The sequence below is a fragment of the Dendrobates tinctorius genome, unplaced genomic scaffold (genome assembly GCF_039654945.1).
Source record: "Dendrobates tinctorius isolate UK_male_01 unplaced genomic scaffold, ASM3965494v1 ptg000039l, whole genome shotgun sequence".
Taxonomy (NCBI): Eukaryota; Metazoa; Chordata; class Amphibia; order Anura; family Dendrobatidae; genus Dendrobates; species Dendrobates tinctorius.
The window spans coordinates 27,204,930-27,226,602 of record NW_027361707.1 but is presented as its reverse complement, the minus strand read 5'-3'; the positions used below and the strand labels follow the sequence as shown (position 1 = coordinate 27,226,602).

The 21,673-nt window shown below is 43.7% G+C and overlaps 1 protein-coding gene across 1 annotated transcript in view; it reads left to right on the top strand.

The window, feature by feature from the left end:
* The window catches only part of HGFAC (HGF activator), a 122,856-nt gene extending 101,493 nt beyond the window's left edge, over positions 1 to 21,363 (top strand). The window contains exons 11-14 of the mRNA XM_073574566.1: positions 6,250 to 6,389; positions 9,883 to 10,023; positions 20,149 to 20,297; positions 21,126 to 21,363. Of these exons, the coding sequence (XP_073430667.1) occupies positions 6,250 to 6,389; positions 9,883 to 10,023; positions 20,149 to 20,297; positions 21,126 to 21,305 (610 nt within the window). The 3' untranslated portion in view covers positions 21,306 to 21,363. The remainder of the gene's footprint in view (positions 1 to 6,249; positions 6,390 to 9,882; positions 10,024 to 20,148; positions 20,298 to 21,125) is intronic.
* The last annotated feature ends 310 nt before the right edge of the window (positions 21,364 to 21,673 follow it).

Here is a 21,673-nt window from a genome sequence, read left to right as displayed (position 1 = left end):
CCTAAGGTGGTACAAGAAAAAATGTACACAGACAGAACATTATAAATGCACCTAAGGCTAGTTTCACACTAGCGTTTTGGAGCGCAGCGACGGCCTGCGCACGGCCGCCGCTAAGTCCCGCCCCTGCCGCGGGCCGTCGGTAGCTCCGCCCACCAGCGCATGACGCTGCATGCGCCCTGCGTCCCCTATCTTTATCACAGGGGGCGCAGGCCGTGCGCAGTATGCGTTTGGCGGCGCATGCGCCTTTTTGACGGTGCGCCGACGCAACCAAACTGCAGCAGGTTGCGTTTGGCGCAGGTCGGCGCACCGTCAAAAGGACGCATGCGCCGCTAAACTGCGCGCGGCCTGCGCCCCCTGTGATAAAGATAGGGGACGCAGGGCGCATGCAGCGTCATGCACCGGTGGGCGGAGCTACCGGCAAGGGCGCGGCAGGGACGGGGCTTAGCGGCGGCCGTGCGCAGGCCGTCGCTGCGCTCCAAAACGCTAGTGTGAAACTAGCCTAAGTTAAAGCCATAAAGGTACAATGATTTACTGATCCATGATCCAAAATGGGAATAGTAATCCCAAAAATCTTATTATGCAAAATAACAATAAGCTTCAGCTTCCAGACACATTCATATGCAAAAGTGGAGCATAGTTTTAAAATTGATTTTTTGGGGGAAGAGATAGTCTGTGAAAACGAGGGCATGCTTAGGAAATGACATGTAAACCCAATAATATAGTGTCTCCATGCCAACATTCTTTTATTGATCGGATATTTACCCTATTATAGCGTTACACTTGTCTTGAGATGGAAAAGTCAAGAATTAGTTTCCTTCATTTGTGTGAACCATAAATGGTCCCTATACCCCTTATCCAATAATAAAAACACAACACTGCATGACGTGGGATAAAATGGCCACAACAGCTTCATTTATTAAACAAAACAAACATAACATTAAAACAACATTAATATGACCAGAAAGGAGGGGGCAATTGAAGGTTCAAAACCATTTTCTTTGACCGCAACAAACGGCTCCTCCACACTACAACCAACCGCATCGAATTGACTTGGGGACCTCCCGGCTGAGCATAGCACATACCAAAACTTCCTGTTGAGACCTAGCCCAGTAGTGACCCTCTTACACTTCTTGAAACCCATGGGAATCATCCAACCCTGCACTGGGTTTCCTCTTTCATTCAGTGCAAACAATCTGCTTAAAAACCACCGTCTTTTTCCATCAATCGCTGTGACAAACTGAACAAAAACCCCTTTCCATCTTTAAAATGATAGTCCTATAAGTTTTGGGATGCTTTGTGTACAAAGGCCACCACCAAAGTGTATGTCCCATGGATGTCCCCTCCTTTTATATCCCCAAATGGAACCCTCCTTTCCACCAATCAGATAAGCCCACAAACCCTTGTTGTTCCTATACTCCTCCCCCAAAATTCCTGTCAAACCAACACGTCCCACATTTAACACCTTATCACCCAACATTCTGGTCTAGCAAACCTCCTAAGTCATGAGGACCTCTCTTGAGCCCTGGGGTGTACCATCCGGGTCATTGCTTTTTATCAGTCCATCTAATAAACTAAAGTGCACAACAGAACAACTACTTTTTTGGGGTTCTCCTTAGCCCGCTTGAACTAGTGTCTCCTCCAGCCAGCTGAGGACATTTTCTGTGCCTAGCTAGGCCTATGCACCTCTTCTTTATCATCCAATAACAGCACATTTACACATATCGGTGCCCCAGACCACTTCTGACCCTCATCTTGATGATCCTGCAGAACAAGAACATATGAAGAGATGAACAAAATATTCACACTTCAATACTGAAATTGCAACACCAAATATGAAAAGACATGGAGTTACGGAATTCACAGGACAAAGATATGGTAGTGATATGGAAATAATGAAAAATTGGAAACAAAGTTTTTAAAACATCTCAATTTATTGGAGTATGAGTGTTGTGCAGAAATCTTTGCACTTAGTCTTGGTTGCTGTCAGTGAGGTTATTACCATAATTGTTGTCTGAGGAATGTTCTGTTGCATTGAATTCACCTGGGAAAATCATCAAGATCCTCTGCTGACAGCTCCTATGGAATTACCAATCAACAATGTGCTCAATGGGAGACAAGACTGGAGATGCTGCAAGCCATGGGAACATGTTTCGGCCACACAGGCTGCTCACAGAGAAATGACCATGACCAAGTAGCATGGCGTTATCATGTTGACAAATTGCTCCCACAACATTTTATAGAAACATTAGTATCACTGGTTCCACAATCAAATTAATGTAACGCTGATCTGTTAGTGTACCTGGAATGAAGACTAGAGGTGTCCATGTATTGTACATTATGCCACCCCACACCATAATCCTGGGAGTAGAACCAGTGTGACTTTCACTTGAGGCATTGTGCACGTGGTCTCTAGACCAACCTCAAGCTTTTATTGTGTCCTACGCAAACACGGGACTCATCGATGAGGATAGACCTCCAATTCAGCTTTCATTGTGTCTTTTTCTGCAACATGATAACCTTTTTGGGTAAGTGCACACAGAGTTTTTTGGCTCTGCGGATTTTGTAGTGAAATCCACAGATTTCATCTGTGGATCTGCGGATTTGCCTGCGGTTTTGCCCTGCGGTTTCACACCTCATAATGGATGAGGTGTGAAACCGCAGCGGTTCTGCACAAAAGAATTGACATGCTGCGGATTGTAAACCGCTGCAAAACCGCGCGGAAAAATCCGCAGCATGTGCACAGCGTTTTTTTTTTTCCATAGGAAATAAAGGTACTGTACAATGCAGCAAAATCTGCTGCGGACCCCCAGAGGCAAAACCGCTGCAGATCCGCAGCTTAATCCGCAGCGTGTGCACACAGCCTTTAGGCCCTGTGCACACAGTGCAGATTCTGTGCAGTTCTGCAGCAGATTTGGCCCTGCAGAACTGCAGCAGAACTGCACGTGATGTACAGTACTATTTAAGGCTATGTAAAACAAAAAACGCTGTGCACATGCTGCAGATTTTTCTGCGCAGATTTGGTGCAGAATAAGGCTATGTGCACAAAGAGTTTTTTGGTTCTGCCGATTTTGTAGTAAAAACCGCAGATAAATCCGCAGGGCTAAAGTCCTGCGGTTTTGCCTGCGGTTTTGCCCTGCGGTTTTACACCTCATAATGGATGAGGTGTAAAACTGCAGCGTTTCTGCACCAAACAATTGACATGCTGCGGTTTGTAAACCGCAGCAAAACCGCGTGCAAAAAAAACGCAGCATGTGCACAGCCTTTTTTTTATTTCCATAGGAAATAAAGGTACTGTACAACGCAGCAGGTGCAGAAACGCTGCGGAACCGCAGCAGAATCCGCACCGTGTGCACATACCCTAAAAGAAGCAGCATGTCACTTCTTTTGTGCGGTTTTGCTGCAGTTTTCCACCTGCTCCATTATAGAAATCTGCAGGTGAAAATTGCAGGGGATATCCGCACAAAAACTGCACTAAATCTGCACTAAGGCTGAGTGCAGACAGAGTTTTGAGCCCTGCGGATTTTTCCGTGCAGAATGGAAGAAAACCGCAGGTCAAATGACCTGCATTTTTCCTGCGGATTTCTTCCATTTTTCACGTGGTTTTCATGCGGTTTTTGTGCGGTTTTCCATTGCGGTCTTCCCCCTGCGGATTTGGTGACAGGGGAGATAGAAAACCGCACAAAAGAAGTAACATGCTGCGGATTTTGTACAGCACGAAAACCGCGCGGAAAAATCTGCAGCGTCTGCACGGCGTTTTTTTTTTATCATTCATTTTAAAGGTACTGTACATCACAATGCAGATATGCAACGTTTCTGCGCGGTAAAATCCGCTGCGGAAACGCTGCAAATCTGCATCGTGTGCACATGGCCTAAAACTGCACTAAAACTGCGCAGAAAATTCCACAGCAGAATCCGCACAGTGTGCACATAGCCTTAGAGTGGTGGCATGAAGTCAACGAAGCACCTGTAGATGGACACCTGGACCATAACCCAATGTTTCTATAGGCACACTAAAACTAAAGAATAACTGTATTCTGAGAAAAATGAGAACGCAGTTTTACTTTTGTTATAAAATGCTGTGGAATATGTACTTGCCCACATTTCTGGATTTTATTTTTGATATTCTATCTCTCAATGTTAAAATTAACCTACCCTTAAAATTATAGACTGTTCATGTCTTTGTCAGTGGGCAAACTCACAAAATCAGCAAGGGATCAAATAATTACCGTATTTCTTTCACTGTAAATATGTATATATATATAAAATATATATATTTTTAATAAACTCTTTATTAGGCTACCAGCAGCCTAAATAACCCCAGTAACCACTGCTTTTTCTTGCTATAATACCTCCTGGTCCTCAGCTCTTTATAGTTTTTAATGTAATTGAAAGTGACTGTGTGAGACCAAGTGTGTAGATAAAACTGCAAAGGGAATGAGTATAGCAAGGACGGGTAATGTCTTTGTTATCTGCACTGATTCAGGCTCTAGAAAAAGCAATTTCCTCAATACACTGGCAGATAATTTGCATTTAGGATAATCTACCAGTAAAACTTCCAAAAGTGCAAATTTCTCTTAAAAAAGTTATATTTGACGTTACTGTGCTCAGGATTTATGTTCATTGTAAAATGTACCTCTCTTGTCAGTGGGCTATGTCTAGTATTGCAAGTGAATTGGATCCACCAAGGCCTAGTATTGCATTAAATATATTACTGTAGAGCAGGGGTCCCCAACCAGTGGTCAATGAGCCACACGTGGCACGTAAGGCCTTGCCATACATGCTCAGGCAAGTACCACTCTCAGCTGTACTGGAGTCCACATAGGGCATTATTACTTGTGAGAGACTGTAAGGACAATATTAACTGATAAAGGGCACCAGGGGCATGATTCCTTTATAAGTAATAATATGCCAACATCAGCAATAAAGAAAAATATTCTAATGTTAAAACGTTTCTCAAAGGTCTTTTTTGATGTTACGGGAAACACAATGTGTGAAATAATTTAAAAAAAAAAAGTGTAAAAAAAAAAATCAAGTAATCGTTTAAACAGCAATTTCCTCCTCCACAACAAAAAAACTAAATATATGATATTATATATAATAATGATCACAACGGAATTAAAAATACATTTAAAATGTATTTTAGCAAACTAAAAATGGAGACGATAAAAAGTTGTGAAAATTGGCTTGTATTTCCTTGCCTATTCTTATTCTGTCCCGCAATATCGCAAAAAATATCAAATATAAAAATGAAGTCCTGTTTAGCAGAAAAAGAGATGAAAATTCTCTAAATAGCTGAATGAAAAAAATTGTTAGAGCTTTTAAATATAGAGCGGCATATTGATTTGTGGGATTCCGGTTCCATCGGGCCAGGTCCGTTGTCTGGAGGATTGCGAATCTCTTAAATTCTAGGAGTCCCCGCTTGGCTTTTGATTAGCTGGTCTTGAGCGATGTCATCTGTGTGTCACCCCACTATGATGATGTCGCGCCAAGGATCCAAGACGGTAATAGATTCGCCTGACTCCGGTCAACCTGCCAGTTAGTAGTCTGTTATGAGACAAGGTTCAACTCTGTTGTATACTCTTGGTTATAAGGAGGCACAGATCTGCAGTAGATCTGACAGCACTGTGAGAGGATAATTGCTGCCAATGTGTTTGTAATGAGACAAAGATCAGTTCTGCTGTACTGGGTTAGTTGTAGTCACACACAGCTCTGTTGTAAGACTGTCAGTCATTATGTGTCTCACACTGGTAATGCCCTCTTTCATATAAAAAAAAAAGCTCTAGAGGGAAATTTACAGGGAGATCTATGTCCGGCCCATAGATCTTAACAGCTCACTTACATATTAGGAAAAACCATAGATTTCTCTGGAATAAGACATTGGTTCACAGATATTAAGGTATTGTTTTATTCAGCTTCTTATGACCTATATCCCCATATATACGGCTTAGGATGGTTAATTCTACTGACAGATTCCCTTAAAAGGGGTTTCTACATTTTTTAGAAATGCTAGAATTCGAACATTTTGGGACTCTCTCCTGACGTACATATCATAGAGATTGCATCATAGGTTTCACCCTGTTCAGATTTTTGCAGTAGTACAGTGTCCTAGACCTCACTGGTTCTGGCAAACGATGAAGAAATTTCATATATTTTAGTGGCATAATTTAATTATCCTAATAATTGAAAGGATCCATGTATACAATTTGTCGGAGAATAATTTCAAGTCTTTTTTTGTTATTCCATCTTCAGCCCCCGGAAAACAAGCATCAGAGTGGTTCTGGGACAGCAATTCTTCAACAAGACGTCAGACGTCACCCAGACGTTTGAAATCGACAGATATATTTTTTATCCTGAATATTCAGTTTTTAAGCGCAACGAACATGACATTGGTGAGTGACAATACCTTACATATCACAAGGGTATTACGTTTTGTCGAGGCAGTGGTGTAGCTTTTGAGGTTGAAGAAGAAGCAGTCACACCTCTGTACTTTTGCCTGAGGAAGCCCAACGGCCAAGGATCCCTCTGCCACATAAGAAGACACCATATTTTGCATTGGCGACAGGTAGCTTTAAAGGGAACCTGTCATCTCTTTTTGCCGCTATAAGATATGGCCACAGCCTTTCAGGGCTTATCTACAGCATTCTATAATGCTGTACATAAGCCCCCAGTCTGACCTGCAGGATAAGAAAAATAAGTTTTATTATACTCACTCGGGCGGTCCGCTGTGGTCCGATGGGTGTCGCAGGTCCGGGTCCGGCGCCTCTCATCTCCTTGAGACGCTGTCCTCCTGCTCGCTTCATCGCTCCCGGCATCGCACTTCAGCGAAGGCGTACTTCTCTCCTGTTGAGAGCAGAGCAAAGCACTGTCGGGAGCGATAAAGCAAGCAGGAGGTCAGCGTCGCAAGAAGATGGGAGGCGCCGGACCCGGACCTGCGACACCCATCGACCGGACCTCACCGTAGATATGCTGCAGATTAGCCCTGAAAGGCGGTGGCTACATCTTATAGTGGCCAAAACAGGTGACAGGTGCACTTTAAGTTCCACCTATGTTTCTAGATCAGGGGTCCCCAACCTGTAGCTTGGGAGCCACATGTGGCTCGCAAGTCCCATGAATTGTGGCTCACGACTGTTTGCCAGCTTGGTGTAGTAGGTCCAGGTCTAGCAAACAGGTATGAAGAGTACATCTCAAAATGGTGAATTTTGTGAGTAGCCCTGCACAGAAGAGCAGATCTGGATGCATTTTACTGGTCTTGGGGGTTTAGAGATGTTTTAGGTATGGTACGCTTGAGGATGGTAGTACCTGTTAGAGGAGGTGCTCAAAGCTGTAGGTGACAGTGTGTTAGGAGTCCTTGATGGGAGAATACTGAATGGGGGTATTGTAAGAACCCCTGGATCTCAGTGTACTACTTTGAAGTGATTTCTGTGGAAAAGCATTGGTTATCATTATACCTGTAATGGGGGCTTTGGTTGACACTACTTTGAAGGGGTGGGAGCTGGATGTGGCTCTCAACCCTCTCTCAGTTTTGAATGTGGCTCGCGACCCTCTCTCTTAGCTGAAGGTGGATCTCAAGGTCAGAAAGGTTGGGGACCACTGTTCTAGATAATACCAATTAGAATCATGAGAACATTGAGAAGGACGTAAATGACCAGATGTCTGATCAACACTGAAGATCATAGAAACTGCTGCATCTTCCTGGAAAATGTGCATAAGTTTTTCTAAAAAGAATGGAGGGACCATTGCCTCAAAGAAACGATCATTAGAAGCTTCACTTGTACAATGGCCTGACATGTTGGTATAGACCGCTATCATACAACATATTTTAATGTATTCATCCTTATAAATGTTGTGTCTTTGGCACACACATAAAGAGGTTGTCTGGATAAGTCTGTGTGACTGCAGACTTATGAATCACCCCCCATTGCACACAGTTTGCACCGGAGGGTATACAGTGGGGCAAAAAAGTATTTATTCAGTCAGCAATAGTGCAAGTTCCACCACTTAAAAAGATGAGAGGCGTCTGTAATTTACATCATAGGTAGACCTCCGCTAAGGGAGACAAACTGAGAAAAAAAAATCCAGAAAATCACATTGTCTGTTTTTTTTCATTTTATTTGCATATTATGGTGGAAAATAAGTATTTGGTCAGAAACAAGCAATCAAGATTTCTGGCTCTCACAGACCTGTAACTTCTTCTTTAAGAGTCTCCTCTTTCCTCCACTCATTACCTGTAGTAATGGCACCTGTTTAAACTTGTTATCAGTATAAAAAGACACCTGTGCACACCCTCAAACAGTCTGACTCCAAACTCCACTATGGTGAAGACCAAAGAGCTGTCAAAGGACACCAGAAACAAAATTGTAGCCCTGCACCAGGCTGGGAAGACTGAATCTGCAATAGCCAACCAGCTTGGAGTGAAGAAATCAACTGTGGGAGCAATAATTAGAAAATGGAAGACATACAAGACCACTGATAATCTCCCTCAATCTGGTGCTCCACGCAAAATCCCACCCCGTGGGGTCAGAATGATCACAAGAACGGTGAGCAAAAATCCCAGAACCACGCGGGGGGACCTAGTGAATGAACTGCAGAGAGCTGGGACCAATGTAACAAGGCCTACCATAAGTAACACACTATGCCACCATGGACTCAGATCCTGCAGTGCCAGACGTGTCCCACTGCTTAAGCCTGTACATGTCCGGGCCCGTCTGAAGTTTGCTAGAGAGCATTTGGATGATCCAGAGGAGTTTTGGGAGAATGTCCTATGGTCTGATGAAACCAAACTGGAACTGCTTGGTAGAAACACAACTTGTCGTGTTTGGAGGAAAAAGAATACTGAGTTGCATCCATCAAACACCATACCTACTGTAAAGCATGGTGGTGGAAACATCATGCTTTGGGGCTGTTTCTCTGCAAAGGGGCCAGGACGACTGATCCGGGTACATGAAAGAATGAATGGGGCCATGTATCGTGAGATTTTGAGTGCAAACCTCCTTCCATCAGCAAGGGCATTGATGATGAAACGTGGCTTGGTCTTTCAACATGACAATGATCCAAAGCACACCGCCAGGGCAACGAAGGAGTGGCTTCGTAAGAAGCATTTCAAGGTCCTGGAGTGGCCTAGCCAGTCTCCAGATCTCAACCCTATAGAAAACCTTTGGAGGGAGTTGAAAGTCCGTGTTGCCAAGCGAAAAGCCAAAAACATCACTGCTCTAGAGGAGATCTGCATGGAGGAATGGGCCAACATACCAACAACAGTGTGTGGCAACCTTGTGAAGACTTACAGAAAACGTTTGACCTCTGTCATTGCCAACAAAGGATATATCACAAAGTATTGAGATGAAATTTTGTTTCTGACCAAATACTTATTTTCCACCATAATATGCAAATAAAATGAAAAAAAAACAGACAATGTGATTTTCTGGATTTTTTTTTCTCAGTTTGTCTCCCATAGTTGAGGTCTACCTATGATGTAAATTATAGACGCCTCTCATCTTTTTAAGTGGTGGAACTTGCACTATTGCTGACTGACTAAATACTTTTTTGCCCCACTGTATATGAGTTATGCATACTCCCGGTCAATGGGCATGGCCTCACCGAGGCACAAGTGTATGAAGCGAGGACATTCCCATTGACCAGGAGTATGTATAACTCATACATACCCTCCATTCCTGGTCGGAAAACGTTGAATCCCTGCAGCGCACAGTGTGAGCACTGGGGGAATTCATAAGTCTGCAGTTATACAGAGTGACTGCAGACTTATTGATTTGGACCGGACAACCCCTTTAAGGCCAGAGATACTCTTTTATCCTATGTATTCTCTGATTTGTTTCTACAAGGATTAATGGCTCATATTGTGTTTCTATGGCTTCCATTTTTTCCCAGTGTTAATAAAATTGAAAAAAAAAGATGGACTGTGTGCAAAGAAGACGCCATTTGTCCAGACAATCTGTCTACCGGAAGATGATATCACATTTGAGGAAGGGTACATGTGTGATATATCTGGATGGGGTCGTATGAATGAAGGTACATCACTCTGAATTTTGGCTACAATAATAAGGTCCTTCTTTGTCGTCATCAGAATACATAGAACTGAGCTCCCCCAACTTTTTGTACGTTGGGATGCAAATTCCACTTCCATTGATAATCCATAAGCTCGTTGAACTCAAAAATAGAGGATGGAAAAATTAAATGTCTGTTGTATGTGTTCGCCTGTTTTTCTTTTCCGCTTTGAGGTGGCAATTTAACGATTCCAGATGTTTCAGTCTAATTCATCAATTGCAACTTTCTAAATATTTGGTGAAACTTCCCTCCAGTTCTCCTCTGGTGCATTTCCGAGTACACCAGCATTTTGGCACATTTTTTGCGACTTTTGATACCAAAAGTCTCAAAAACAGCTCAAGACAAGAAGAAAGCCCATGTTTGACTTTGTGCCAAACTCATGAATTATGTGCAAAATTTTGTGACAAAAACAGCAACTTATGCCATAAGAAAAAAGAGGAAAGTGACTTAACTTCTCCTCCAAATGATGAATCTTGGCCATCGTGCCACTTGGCTAGACTATTAGTAGCTGCCATGATTACAGTGGACTCTTACTTATCGGTCCACCATATTCATTTCCATTATGAATGTTCTGTATTGTTTAAAGGGAACCTGTCACCTGTTTTGGCCGGTATGATATGCGGCCACTGCCTTTCATGGCTTATCTACAGCATTCTATAATGCTGTAGATAAGCCCCCGATCCGACCTGCAAGATAAGAAAAATAAGTTTTATTATACGCACCTGGGGGGGTGGTCTGATGCGATCCAGTCCGATGGGTGTCGCAGGTCCGGCGCCTCCCATCTTCTTGCGACACCGCCATCCTGCTTGCTTCCTCGCTCCCCGGCATCGAGCTCCTGCGCAGGAATACTTCTCTACTTTGTTGAGGGCAGAGCAAAGTACTGCAGTGCGCAGGCGCCAGGAAAGGTCAGAGAGGCCCGGCGCATGCGCACTGCAGTACTTCGCTCTGCCCTCAACAGGGCAGAGAAGTGCACCTGCGCAGAAGTGTGATGCCGGGTAGCGGTGAAGCAACAGGAGGGCGGCATTGCAAGAAGATGGCAGGCGCCAGACCCGGACCTGTGGCACCCATCGGACCGAACCACATCGGACCCCCCCGGTGAGTATAATAAAACTTATTTTTCTTATCTTTCAGGTCAGACCGGGGGCTTATCTACAGCATTATAGAATGCTGTTGATAAGCCATGAAAGACACTGGCCGCATCTCCTAGCGGCCAAAACTGCTGACAGGTGCACTTTAAGTTCACAAAAATCATAAAAGTAGATAAAGAGAACTAAATAAAAAATATTAGACTTTATCCGTACTGTGAGTAGCATAAGTATGTGAAACTTTAGAATTAACAGAGAATTTGACGGTTAAATTAGAGTTTGGTGTTTTCCACCAATGGGGTGACAATCAGGTGTGAGTGGGCGACCTGTTTTTAAAGAACAGTGAAGTATTAAAGTCTGATCTTCACATGTGGAATAATACAGTATTCCAGTATATAGGAATGTTACTGATCTCCACATAGGAGAACCAAATAGATACCTGGCTGCCATCGCAACCCATCTACTCCCGACCATCTTATCGCTGAAGAAGGTGGAACAGTAGGAGCTGTCATGAATGTTCCATGCAATCGGGTCATTAAAAATGCCACTTTCAGAGATTGACAGAAAAGTTTCAATGGTTAATCAGAAGCAATCGCTGCTTGCTTCGGCCCTGCTGTTTGGGGCATGTGGTGGCACCTGACATAGGGAGTAACAATACGTCCTGTATTGGGAAGGGGGTTAAGAAAAGCAAAGCCAGTCTTGTCTACATCGTATGGTAGCATAGTCCTATTACAGTGCCGGCAAAAAAAATCTTTACACTTGTGCAGCAAAAAAAAACTTTACATATAAAATCCACATCATAATTTCACTTTTTAAAAGTGTACACAATGGGGGAGATAATAAAAAACTGTCTAATATTAAAGCTGGCTTTGTTGCAAATATCAACCAATCAATGCTCAGTTTTCACTTCTCTGGTAAAGCGAAAGCTGCACTCTGATTGGTTGTTATGTGCAGCTCAGCCAGTTTTGCTATTAGGCAGTCTTTTATTATCTCCCTCAGTTTTTTATTATCTCCCACAATGGGTCGAAAGAAGCTTAAAATGGAAGAGAAATCCCATGCCTTGGCTCTGCTCGAGAAGGGGGATTCGGTGATTGCTGTAGCTAGAGATCTGGGAGTGTCAAGAGAAGCAATTTATCAACTGAAGCGGTCGGCGGCATCATTGCCTCCTGGGATGGTACTGCAGAGGAAGTCAGGCTCTGGCGCACCTAAGGAGACTTCACCAAGGACTGATAAGCTTCTGAAGCGTGAAGTGATGTCACATCCTTCTATAACTGCTGTTGAACTAAAAAACAAGTACCCTATGCTCCTCCAGAACATCGCAACTAGGACAATTCGTCACCGCCTGCAGAAGGACCTGGGTCTACCAAGTTGCCGTGCCGCAAAGAAGCCCCTGCTCACAGCAGCATTGAAGAAGAAAAGGCTTGCCATGTGTAAGAAATATCAAGATTGGACATCTGAAGAGTGGAAGAAAGTGATGTCTAGTGATGAGAGCACTTTCAGGCTGGTCAGGGGAGGCTCAAAGGTTGTGCGTCGTCCGAGTACCGTGTCACGGTATGACCCAAAATATACAGGTAAGACTGTTAAACACCCTGACAGTGTGTTGGTGTGGGGTGCATTCAGTGGAAGCATGGGCAGGGCAGGTTTGTACTTCCTTCCCAAGAATGTAACAATGAAAGCAAGCAATTATATTACTGTTTTGGAAGAACACATGCTTACTTTTTGGGTCATACATCAGTGTGATTACTTTATGCATGATGGAGCCCCTGTCCACAAAGCCAAGGCCGTGAGAAAGTTTCTCAGTGACCATAACATTAACATTTTAGAGTGGCCAGGTAATTCCCCTGACCTTAACCCCATAGAAAATGCCTGGAATCTAATGAAAAACAAGGTTCAAGAGACACGACCCAGCAACATCAACAATCTAAAGGAGGTGCTGAAGACACTGTGGGTAAACATGGACTCCACATACTTAGCCAGCCTTGCTGAATCCATGCCTAAACGACTGCAGATGGTGATAAAATGTAAGGGTGACATGACAAAATACTAATTGTATTAAAATATCCACAATAAAACACTTGAATCCACTTGAATATTAAGATTTTGTGGTTTCATTGAACTTGAAAAGATTTTTTTTGCCGGCACTGTAGGTCAATGAAACTGTGCTGCAACACCAGACTCTACACATGGACAGGTGTGGTGCTGTTTTTGATAAGAAGCTGACAGTTATTTTTTTTTCTAATTCTGGACAACCATTTTAAAGGGTATTTTCAGTAAAAATATGAAAAAATATATTAAAAAAATTGTCTTCAAGTTTCCTTTGCCGCAATTTGTGTAAATCTGTGGTTTAATGATTATAGATAATTTACACGTGAACAAGATTCAGGTACAGAATGTGTAATTTTATTTCCAGAGTAAATTGCAGTCATCTAGATCTGTTCTGCTCCTGTATGTTAGCGTGCCACTTCAGGCATTTTCTAAGCGCTACATTTTTGATAATGAAGGGGCAGAAAAAGATTCCCACTGGACTTCTTGACCGGTGAAAGGATTCCTCGTTAGACATGCTCAGGCTTCTGACTGTAAGCAGCAAAGGATGAGTGTCGACTCTTCATTGCACAGCGTGAATGTTACACACATTTACTTTCATGGATACAAGACTTTACAGATGCAATGAAAAAGCTCCCTGCTGGAAGTGTACGGAGGGCTGGGATATTCAAGAGCAATTGGTAAAATAACCAGACAACCTTCTTGCCTATTCTATAATGTGTTGTAATCTACAGTGGCTTGCAAAAATATTCACCCCCTTGGCTTTTTTACCTATTTTGTTACATTAAAACTTGTGCTTAAATATTTTTGTAATCCGATTTGTGCCTGATGCATCAGCACTTAATAGCGTAAGTTGGTGATGTGAAGTGAGAAAAATATAGGCATAAATAACATTCATGGGATCGAATAACTACAAATTGGAATGATGTGTTTGTAAGGAGATAGATTGGACTGCGGGTACCTGCATGCCGGGTCTGGAACTGAAAGGGCTGCATCCTCTGTTTCCGGGTGGAAGCCTGAGAGAGGCGGACCTTCCCCTGCTGCATGAGGGAAGCATCAGAGAGACGGAGCTTCCTGCTCACCCAGGAGAGCCGGGAAAGCGTACGCAGCAGCTGGGGGATAAAAGGGAAAAGCGCGGCAAGAAAGTCAGTCTGGCACCAGCGCAGAGCAGCGCGGAGGACAGAGCAGAGAGCAGCATGCAGAGCAGAGAATAGCGTGCTCTGCTTCCACTACCGGAAAGTACCAGTGTGGCGACGGGCTGTATAGAAGGAGCCCCCATCGCGTGCAGAGCCATGCCAGCAGAGCAGAGCTAAGCCCGGTACGTACCCAGCGTGATGGTGAGTACCGCACACGCTCTGCTCAAGAGTGACCGCATATTTGACAGACCCCTGCATACAGGCCCACCATTTGTGGACGACCGACTGTCAGCTCCCTGCTACCCTCCACGTTAGGAGTTGACCCTAGTTGAGGGCAGAGACTGTACTGGGTGTGCGATGCCAAGGACTTGTGTACACTGCAGAGTGAACCTTGTTCTGGCAATTCCCCACACTAGACTCAGTAACGTGCTAGATACGTTTGAGCATGGGAAATCTTTCTCTACAGACATCTCCTGGATGTCACGTGCCGCTGTTGCCGGTGCCACCATTGGAGTACCGAGACTCCATGTAAAGAGAACTACAGACTGATAAGTTTTCCTTTTTTTCTTCTGAACTTTCGTTCGTTCCTGTCCTACCCCGTCCAAACTCCCATTCCTGTCCTTTATCCTATTTTTACCCCTCCGTGCTCTGCTGCTCCCTGCACAGAGTATCATTGTTGTTAATAAAATCCTGTTAACTCTTGATCTGTCTCCTGTCCGTGACGACATCCCATGTTCCTGCGATTTCTACATATTCACCCCTTTCACTATGAAGCCACTAAAAGTTCTGGTGCAAGCAATTACCTTCATAAGTCACATGCTTATAGTGAAAAGAAGTCCACGTATGTGCAATCTTAAGGGCCTGTCACACTAAGCGATATCGCTAGCAATATCGCTATAACGTCACCGGCCTGGGCCGTTTCTCGTCATCAGCTTCCTGCTGGGTTTCCTGTGGCGCCGACGAGCGACGCGTGGACGCGGGCGGGAGGACGTGAGGATCGCCTCGTCTGACAGGTAAGTAGCGACCCCTGACCTATGCTATGTCGCTGGTGAGATCTGCCTGTGTGGCAGCTTACTAGCGACCACTTAGCGATGTACCAGCGATCCTGACCGTGTCATATCGCTGGTCGGGATCGCTGGTGCATCGCTAAGTGTGACAGTACCTTAAGTGTCACATGTCTTTCAGTATATACACTTTACCTTTTCTGAAAGGTCACAGAGGCTGCAACACCATTAAGCAAGAGATACCACTAAACGAACACCAGAAGACCAAGGAGATCTCCAAACAAGTCAGGGACAAAGTTGTTGAGAAAAACAAGTCAAGGTTGGGTTATAAAAAAAAAAAAAATCCCAATCTCTAATAATCCCTGTAGCACCATCAAAATCCATTATCATTAACTAGAAAGAACATTGTACCACAACAAACCTGCCCAGAGAGGGTGGCTCACCAAAACTCTCAGCCCAGGCAAGGAGGGCATTAATTAGAGAGGCAGCACAGAGACCATAAAGTAACCCTGAAGGAGCTGCAGAGTTCCCAAGCAGAGACTGGAGTATTTGTCCAATCGACCTCAATAAGCCATACACTCCATTGAGGTAGCCATTATGGAAGAGTGGGCAGAAAAAAGCCTTTACTTACACAAAAAAATTGTAAGGCTCATTTTGAGTTTTTCAAAAGACGTGGGAAACTTCTCAAATGTATGGAGGAAGGCGCTGTGGTCAGATGAGACTAAAATCAAACTTTTTGACCCCCAAGGTAAATGCTATGTCTTGTGCCAAACCATCACAGCTCATCATCCCAAGAAAACCATCCCCACACTGAAACAGGGTGGTGGTAGTAACATGATGTGGGGATGTTTTTCATCAGCATGGACAGGGAAAATGGTCCGAGTCGAGGGGAAGATGGATGGTGTAAAATGCAGGGATATTCCTGAGCAAAACCTGTTTCAGTCTGTCAGTGATTTGAGACTGGGACGGAGGTTCACCTTCCAACAAGACAATGACCTAAAGCTTACTGCTAAAGCAACACTCGAGTGGTTTAATGGGAAACGTGTAATTGTTTTGGAGTGACCTAGTAAAATCCCAGACCTTAATCCAATTGATAATCTGTGGTCAGACTTGAAGATTGCTGTTCACCAGAGGAAACCATCTAATTGGGGGAGCTGGAGCAGTTTTGCCTTGAGGAATGAGCAAAAATCTCAGTGACAAGATGTGGAAAGCTCATAGAGACTTATCCAAAGCGACTTGCAGCTGTAATTCCCACAAAAGGAGGCTCAACAAAGTACTGACTTTAGGGGGGGTAAATAGTTATGCACACTTAAGTTTTTGTAAGAAGATGAGTCGAGATCGAGTCAGCAGTGTGCGGTGCCCTTTAAGGCCGGAACTATCAGGGCTGTCACCACTGTTGGCGGGGGGGGAGGTTTCCACTGAAGGGGAGAGACCTTTCTGTCAGACAGCAGGGGGCGCGGGGTATATAAGAAGACCTGAGCGCGGGAACGGGTCAGACTTGGCGGGAAGGCGACAGGAGACGGTTGACTCCCTCTCCACTGCTCGCGCTGACAGCTCCACTTTACCAATACCTCAGTGTGCTGACCTTGAGACTTCTCGTGATGCTATTAAGTTACCGTCTGTTCCCGCACTGTTGGGTACCCCTGTTTTACCTGAGACTCCAGACAAATTGCTTATAGACTACTCCGTAAGACCGCGGACTGTTGCGGCCTTACACATGCTCACGACCCGTATCCGGCGCCATATCTGAGGAATCCACATAAAGGACTGTTTCCACGTTTCGGCGCACCCAAGTGAAGCAGAACTGAATCCATCAGCACTGTTGGGCGGCAGTGCTACTTGTATCTCTGTAGCAGAGCCAGAGACTTTGTACATCAGTTGAGATGCCGCCGAGAGATTTTCCAGCCTTTCCCCTGCCAGAACGTCAACTGATAAGTTGTCTTATTTTGTATATTCTTTCTATGATTGTATTTTCCTCCCAGCGTGGAGTTCTACTTGTTATTGCCTGTTCAGTAAATCCTTGTTAACCCCTTCTCTGTCTCCGGTTACTCACTGCATCCCCATGAACTGTATATTCCTTACAGTTTCAGCTATTTTTTCCTATTTGTTGTTTGCTTCACAATAAAATGCAAACCAAATGTTCACAGTTTTAGGCATGTTCTTTACATGAGCTGATGTAAACCCTAAAAAACAAACAAACAGTGAAGTTCCAGGTTGTGAGGTAGAAAAACATCAAAAATGCAAAGGGGGATAAAAACTTTTAAAAGCCTCTGTATCTGTTCATCTGCTGAAACTGTTGCTGGTTTTTACGATGTAGGGAAAGAAGAGAATCCATATAATGGTGCACTAAATAGTACCGCCGTGTAATGCTTATATAGAGAATACAGAGGTCATAGAGTGAATACTTAATTGTTCCACAAAGTCAATACACTGTTGTATAGTGTCCAAATAACAATGCCATAGACTGCTGACATAATAGCTCCATAATAATGTCAGGAACACCGCACTGCACTTGCTCACTGAGCCAGTGCTCGTGTCCTGAGTACAAAAACAGTGCTCAAAGATACCTGTGGAGCAGGGCAGCAGCAGTGGCGATGCGTGCTTCAGACTATCAGGACCTGAAGCACGTGACTGCTGGGGGTGTGGCCTAAGCTCCACAGAGCTAGGAACTGCAGGGAAACTCCTAGAAAGGTAACTACGGGACAAGTTACCAAGGGGTATAGACAGGGACGGAAACCAGATCAAGCCGGGGTCAAAGGATGAGATAGCAGGACAGTACCAAAGGGTTTAGACAGAGTGGATAGTCAGGACGTAGCAATAGATCAGAAAACCAGAATGGGCAATAGACGGTACAATAGGGGCAAATGGTAATGGAGTAACAATAGCCAAGCCAGGAGGTCAGAACCGGAGAAGACAATAGTACCAAAACGTGAGACAGAGAACAGCGTGAGGGGACAGACCGAGTCATACACGGGAATCAAACAAGCAATGCAGTATACACGCACACCAGGGGGTCAGACACACAGCCAGAGTAACAGTATACAAGTGCCTACAAGTAGTATTCAACCCCCTGCAGATTTAGCAGGTTTGATAAGATGCAAATAAGTTAGAGCCTTCAAACTTCACACAAGAGCAGGATTTATTAACAGATGCATAAATCTTACAAACCAAAAAGTTATGTTGCTCAGTTAAATTTTAATAAATTTTAAACATACAAGTGTGGGTCAATTATTATTCAACCCCTAGGTTTAATATTTTGTGGAATAACCCTTGTTTGCAATTACAGCTAATAATCGTCTTTTATAAGACCTGATCAGGCCGGCACAGGTCTCTGGAGTTATCTTGGCCCACTCCTCCATGCAGATCTTCTCCAAGTTATCTAGGTTCTTTGGGTGTCTCATGTGGACTTTAATCTTGAGCTCCTTCCACAAGTTTTCAATTGGGTTAAGGTTAGGAGACTGACTAGGCCACTCCAACACCTTGATTTTTTGGCTCTTGAACCAGGCCTTGGTTTTCTTGGCTGTGTGCTTTGGGTCGTTGTCTTGTTGGAAGATGAAATGACGACCCATCTTAAGATCTTTGATGGAGGAGCGGAGGTTCTTGGCCAAAATCTCCAGGTAGGCCGTGCTATCCATCTTCCCATGGATGCGGACCAGATGGCCAGGCCCCTTGGCTGAGAAACAGCCCCACAGCATGATGCTGCCACCACCATGCTTGACTGTAGGGATGGTATTCTTGGGGTCGTATGCAGTGCCATCCAGTCTCCAAATGTCACGTGTGTGGTTGGCACCAAAGATCTCGATCTTGGTCTCATCAGACCAGAGAACCTTGAACCAGTCTGTCTCAGAGTCCTCCAAGTGATCATGAGCAAACTGTAGACGAGCCTTGACATGACGCTTTGAAAGTAAAGGTACCTTACGGGCTCGTCTGGAACGGAGACCATTGCGGTGGAGTACATTACTTATGGTATTGACTGAAACCAATGTCCCCACTGCCATGAGATCTTCCCGGACCCCCTTCCTTGTTGTCCTTGGGTTAGCCTTGACTCTTCGGACAAGCCTGGCCTCGGCACGGGAGGAAACTTTCAAAGGCTGTCCAGGCCGTGGAAGGCTAACAGTAGTTCCATAAGCCTTCCACTTCCGGATGATGCTCCCAACAGTGGAGACAGGTAGGCCCAACTCCTTGGAAAGGGTTTTGTACCCCTTGCCAGCCTTGTGACCCTCCACGATCTTGTCTCTGATGGCCTTGGAATGCTCCTTTGTCTTTCCCATGTTGACCATGTATGAGTGCTGTTCACAAGTTTGGGGAGGGTCTTAAATAGTCAGAAAAGGCTGGAAAAAGAGATAATTAATCCAAACATGTGAAGCTCATTGTTCTTTGTGCCTGAAATACTTCTTAATACTTTAGGGGAACCAAACAGAATTCTGGTGGTTTGAGGGGTTGAATAATAAATGACCCTCTGAATAAACTTTTCACAATTTAAAAAAAAATTAAACAAATAAATAACATTCTTTTTTGCTGCAGTGCATTTCACACTTCCAGGCTGATCTACAGTCCAAATGTCACAATGCCAAGTTAATTCCGAATGTGTAAACCTGCTAAATCTGCAGGGGGTTGAATACTACTTGTAGGCACTGTAGCTGACAGGGAATCCTAGTCTGGAGTGAGTATAAATACCCCTCCCAGATCCAAAGGGAGGCCAGCAAAATTAACCCTGAGAAACCAGGACATTAACCATGTCCTAACCATGACAAATATATTTGGTTGTAATTTTCTTACCCTGTCTAAGTTTCATTTACAGAATTGTATTCTCATTTTTAGATGCGACAGATTATGCCAGTGTACTACAAGAAGCTATAGTGCCCATTGTGTCTGACAATAAATGCAGCAGTCCTGAGGTCTACGGCTCTGAAATCAGTGACAACATGTTTTGTGCCGGATATTTTGATTGTGACGTAGATGCCTGCCAGGTGAGGTCCACAACGTTTTTGGGGAAAAGGGACAACTTGTTCTATGCATGATTCTCATCTGCAGCTCTCTCTCTATGATGATTGGCCAAAGATTGATGATTCATCCTTATTCCTATTGGTTTTAATGCACACCATTTTTAGAATTCACTCTGTTTACCAATATTAGGTGCTGTCCATAATCCCTTCTGGTTAGGTCCCTGGGGACCGGATAAAATTGTGGGTAAACAACTTTGTTTCAGGCATGTGATGTTTGTTCAAACTCACCTGTGGCAAGTAATAGGTGTGGGCAATATAGGAATCACACTTGAGACCAAATTAAAAGGGGAGAAGTTGACTCAATCTTTGCATTGTGTATCTGTGTGTGCCGCACTAAGCATGGAGAACAGAAAGAGGAGAAGAGAACTGTCTGAGAACCTGAAAACCAAAATTGAGAAAAATATCAAAAATCTCAACTTTACAAGTCACATATCCTGTTAAAGAAAAACCTTCACATGGATATGTCTTCAGAAAAAAAATAAATTATGGCAGGGACGAATAAACAAAGACTGGTCATGGCAGGAAATGGCAATTCACATCAATGGTTTGCCTATGTGATACAGGACAGAACAGATTTACTTTTTTCGGGGTCTTCATCTCTTGGCCAGTGAGAGAGAGAGAGATTACAGGGTACCCATCTCCATTAATGCAGAATTTCCCATCATGTTATATAAGTGTGGGGTTTCTAAAGTTGAATAATCTATTTATATGGTTTTGGAAGTGAAAGTATGTCATTTTATGGTTTTAGAACTGAAAGTTAGTCATTTTATGGTTTTCTCTTTTTTATTTCAGGGTGACTCAGGAGGGCCACTGGCTTGTCAGCAGGATAAGATCTCTTACCTGTCTGGAATTGTCAGCTGGGGTGATGGATGCGGGAGGGTCAATAAGCCCGGAGTGTATACAAAAGTGTCTAACTATGTTCAGTGGATCAATAACAAAATCATGCCCAAAAAAATTGATAAGAAACGATAATTGTGTTTTTTTCCTGAAGGTCAAAATAAAAATAAAAATGTTAAAGTTTTCCAGAAAAGTATTTAGTATTTCAATGATTGACAAAAGCGATGATTTCAAGAATATTTTTGAAGTTTTATGCTTTGCATATTAGAAATGTTCAGATTCAGTACTACATTTTAGAGATAGAAGTTTAAAAGGGTTTTCTGGCCTTAGGCTACTACTCTACTGTGGATATACAGTGTGTGCACAAATTTTGGGTTTCAATATGAATTTTTCATTTCTGGACTTGCGAGCGAAAAATACAAAACTTATTACAGTAGAAGCAAATTGGATGATATGTTTCAAAATGTTATAAACCCACTTGACCTGTGATGTAGGTGTGTGAC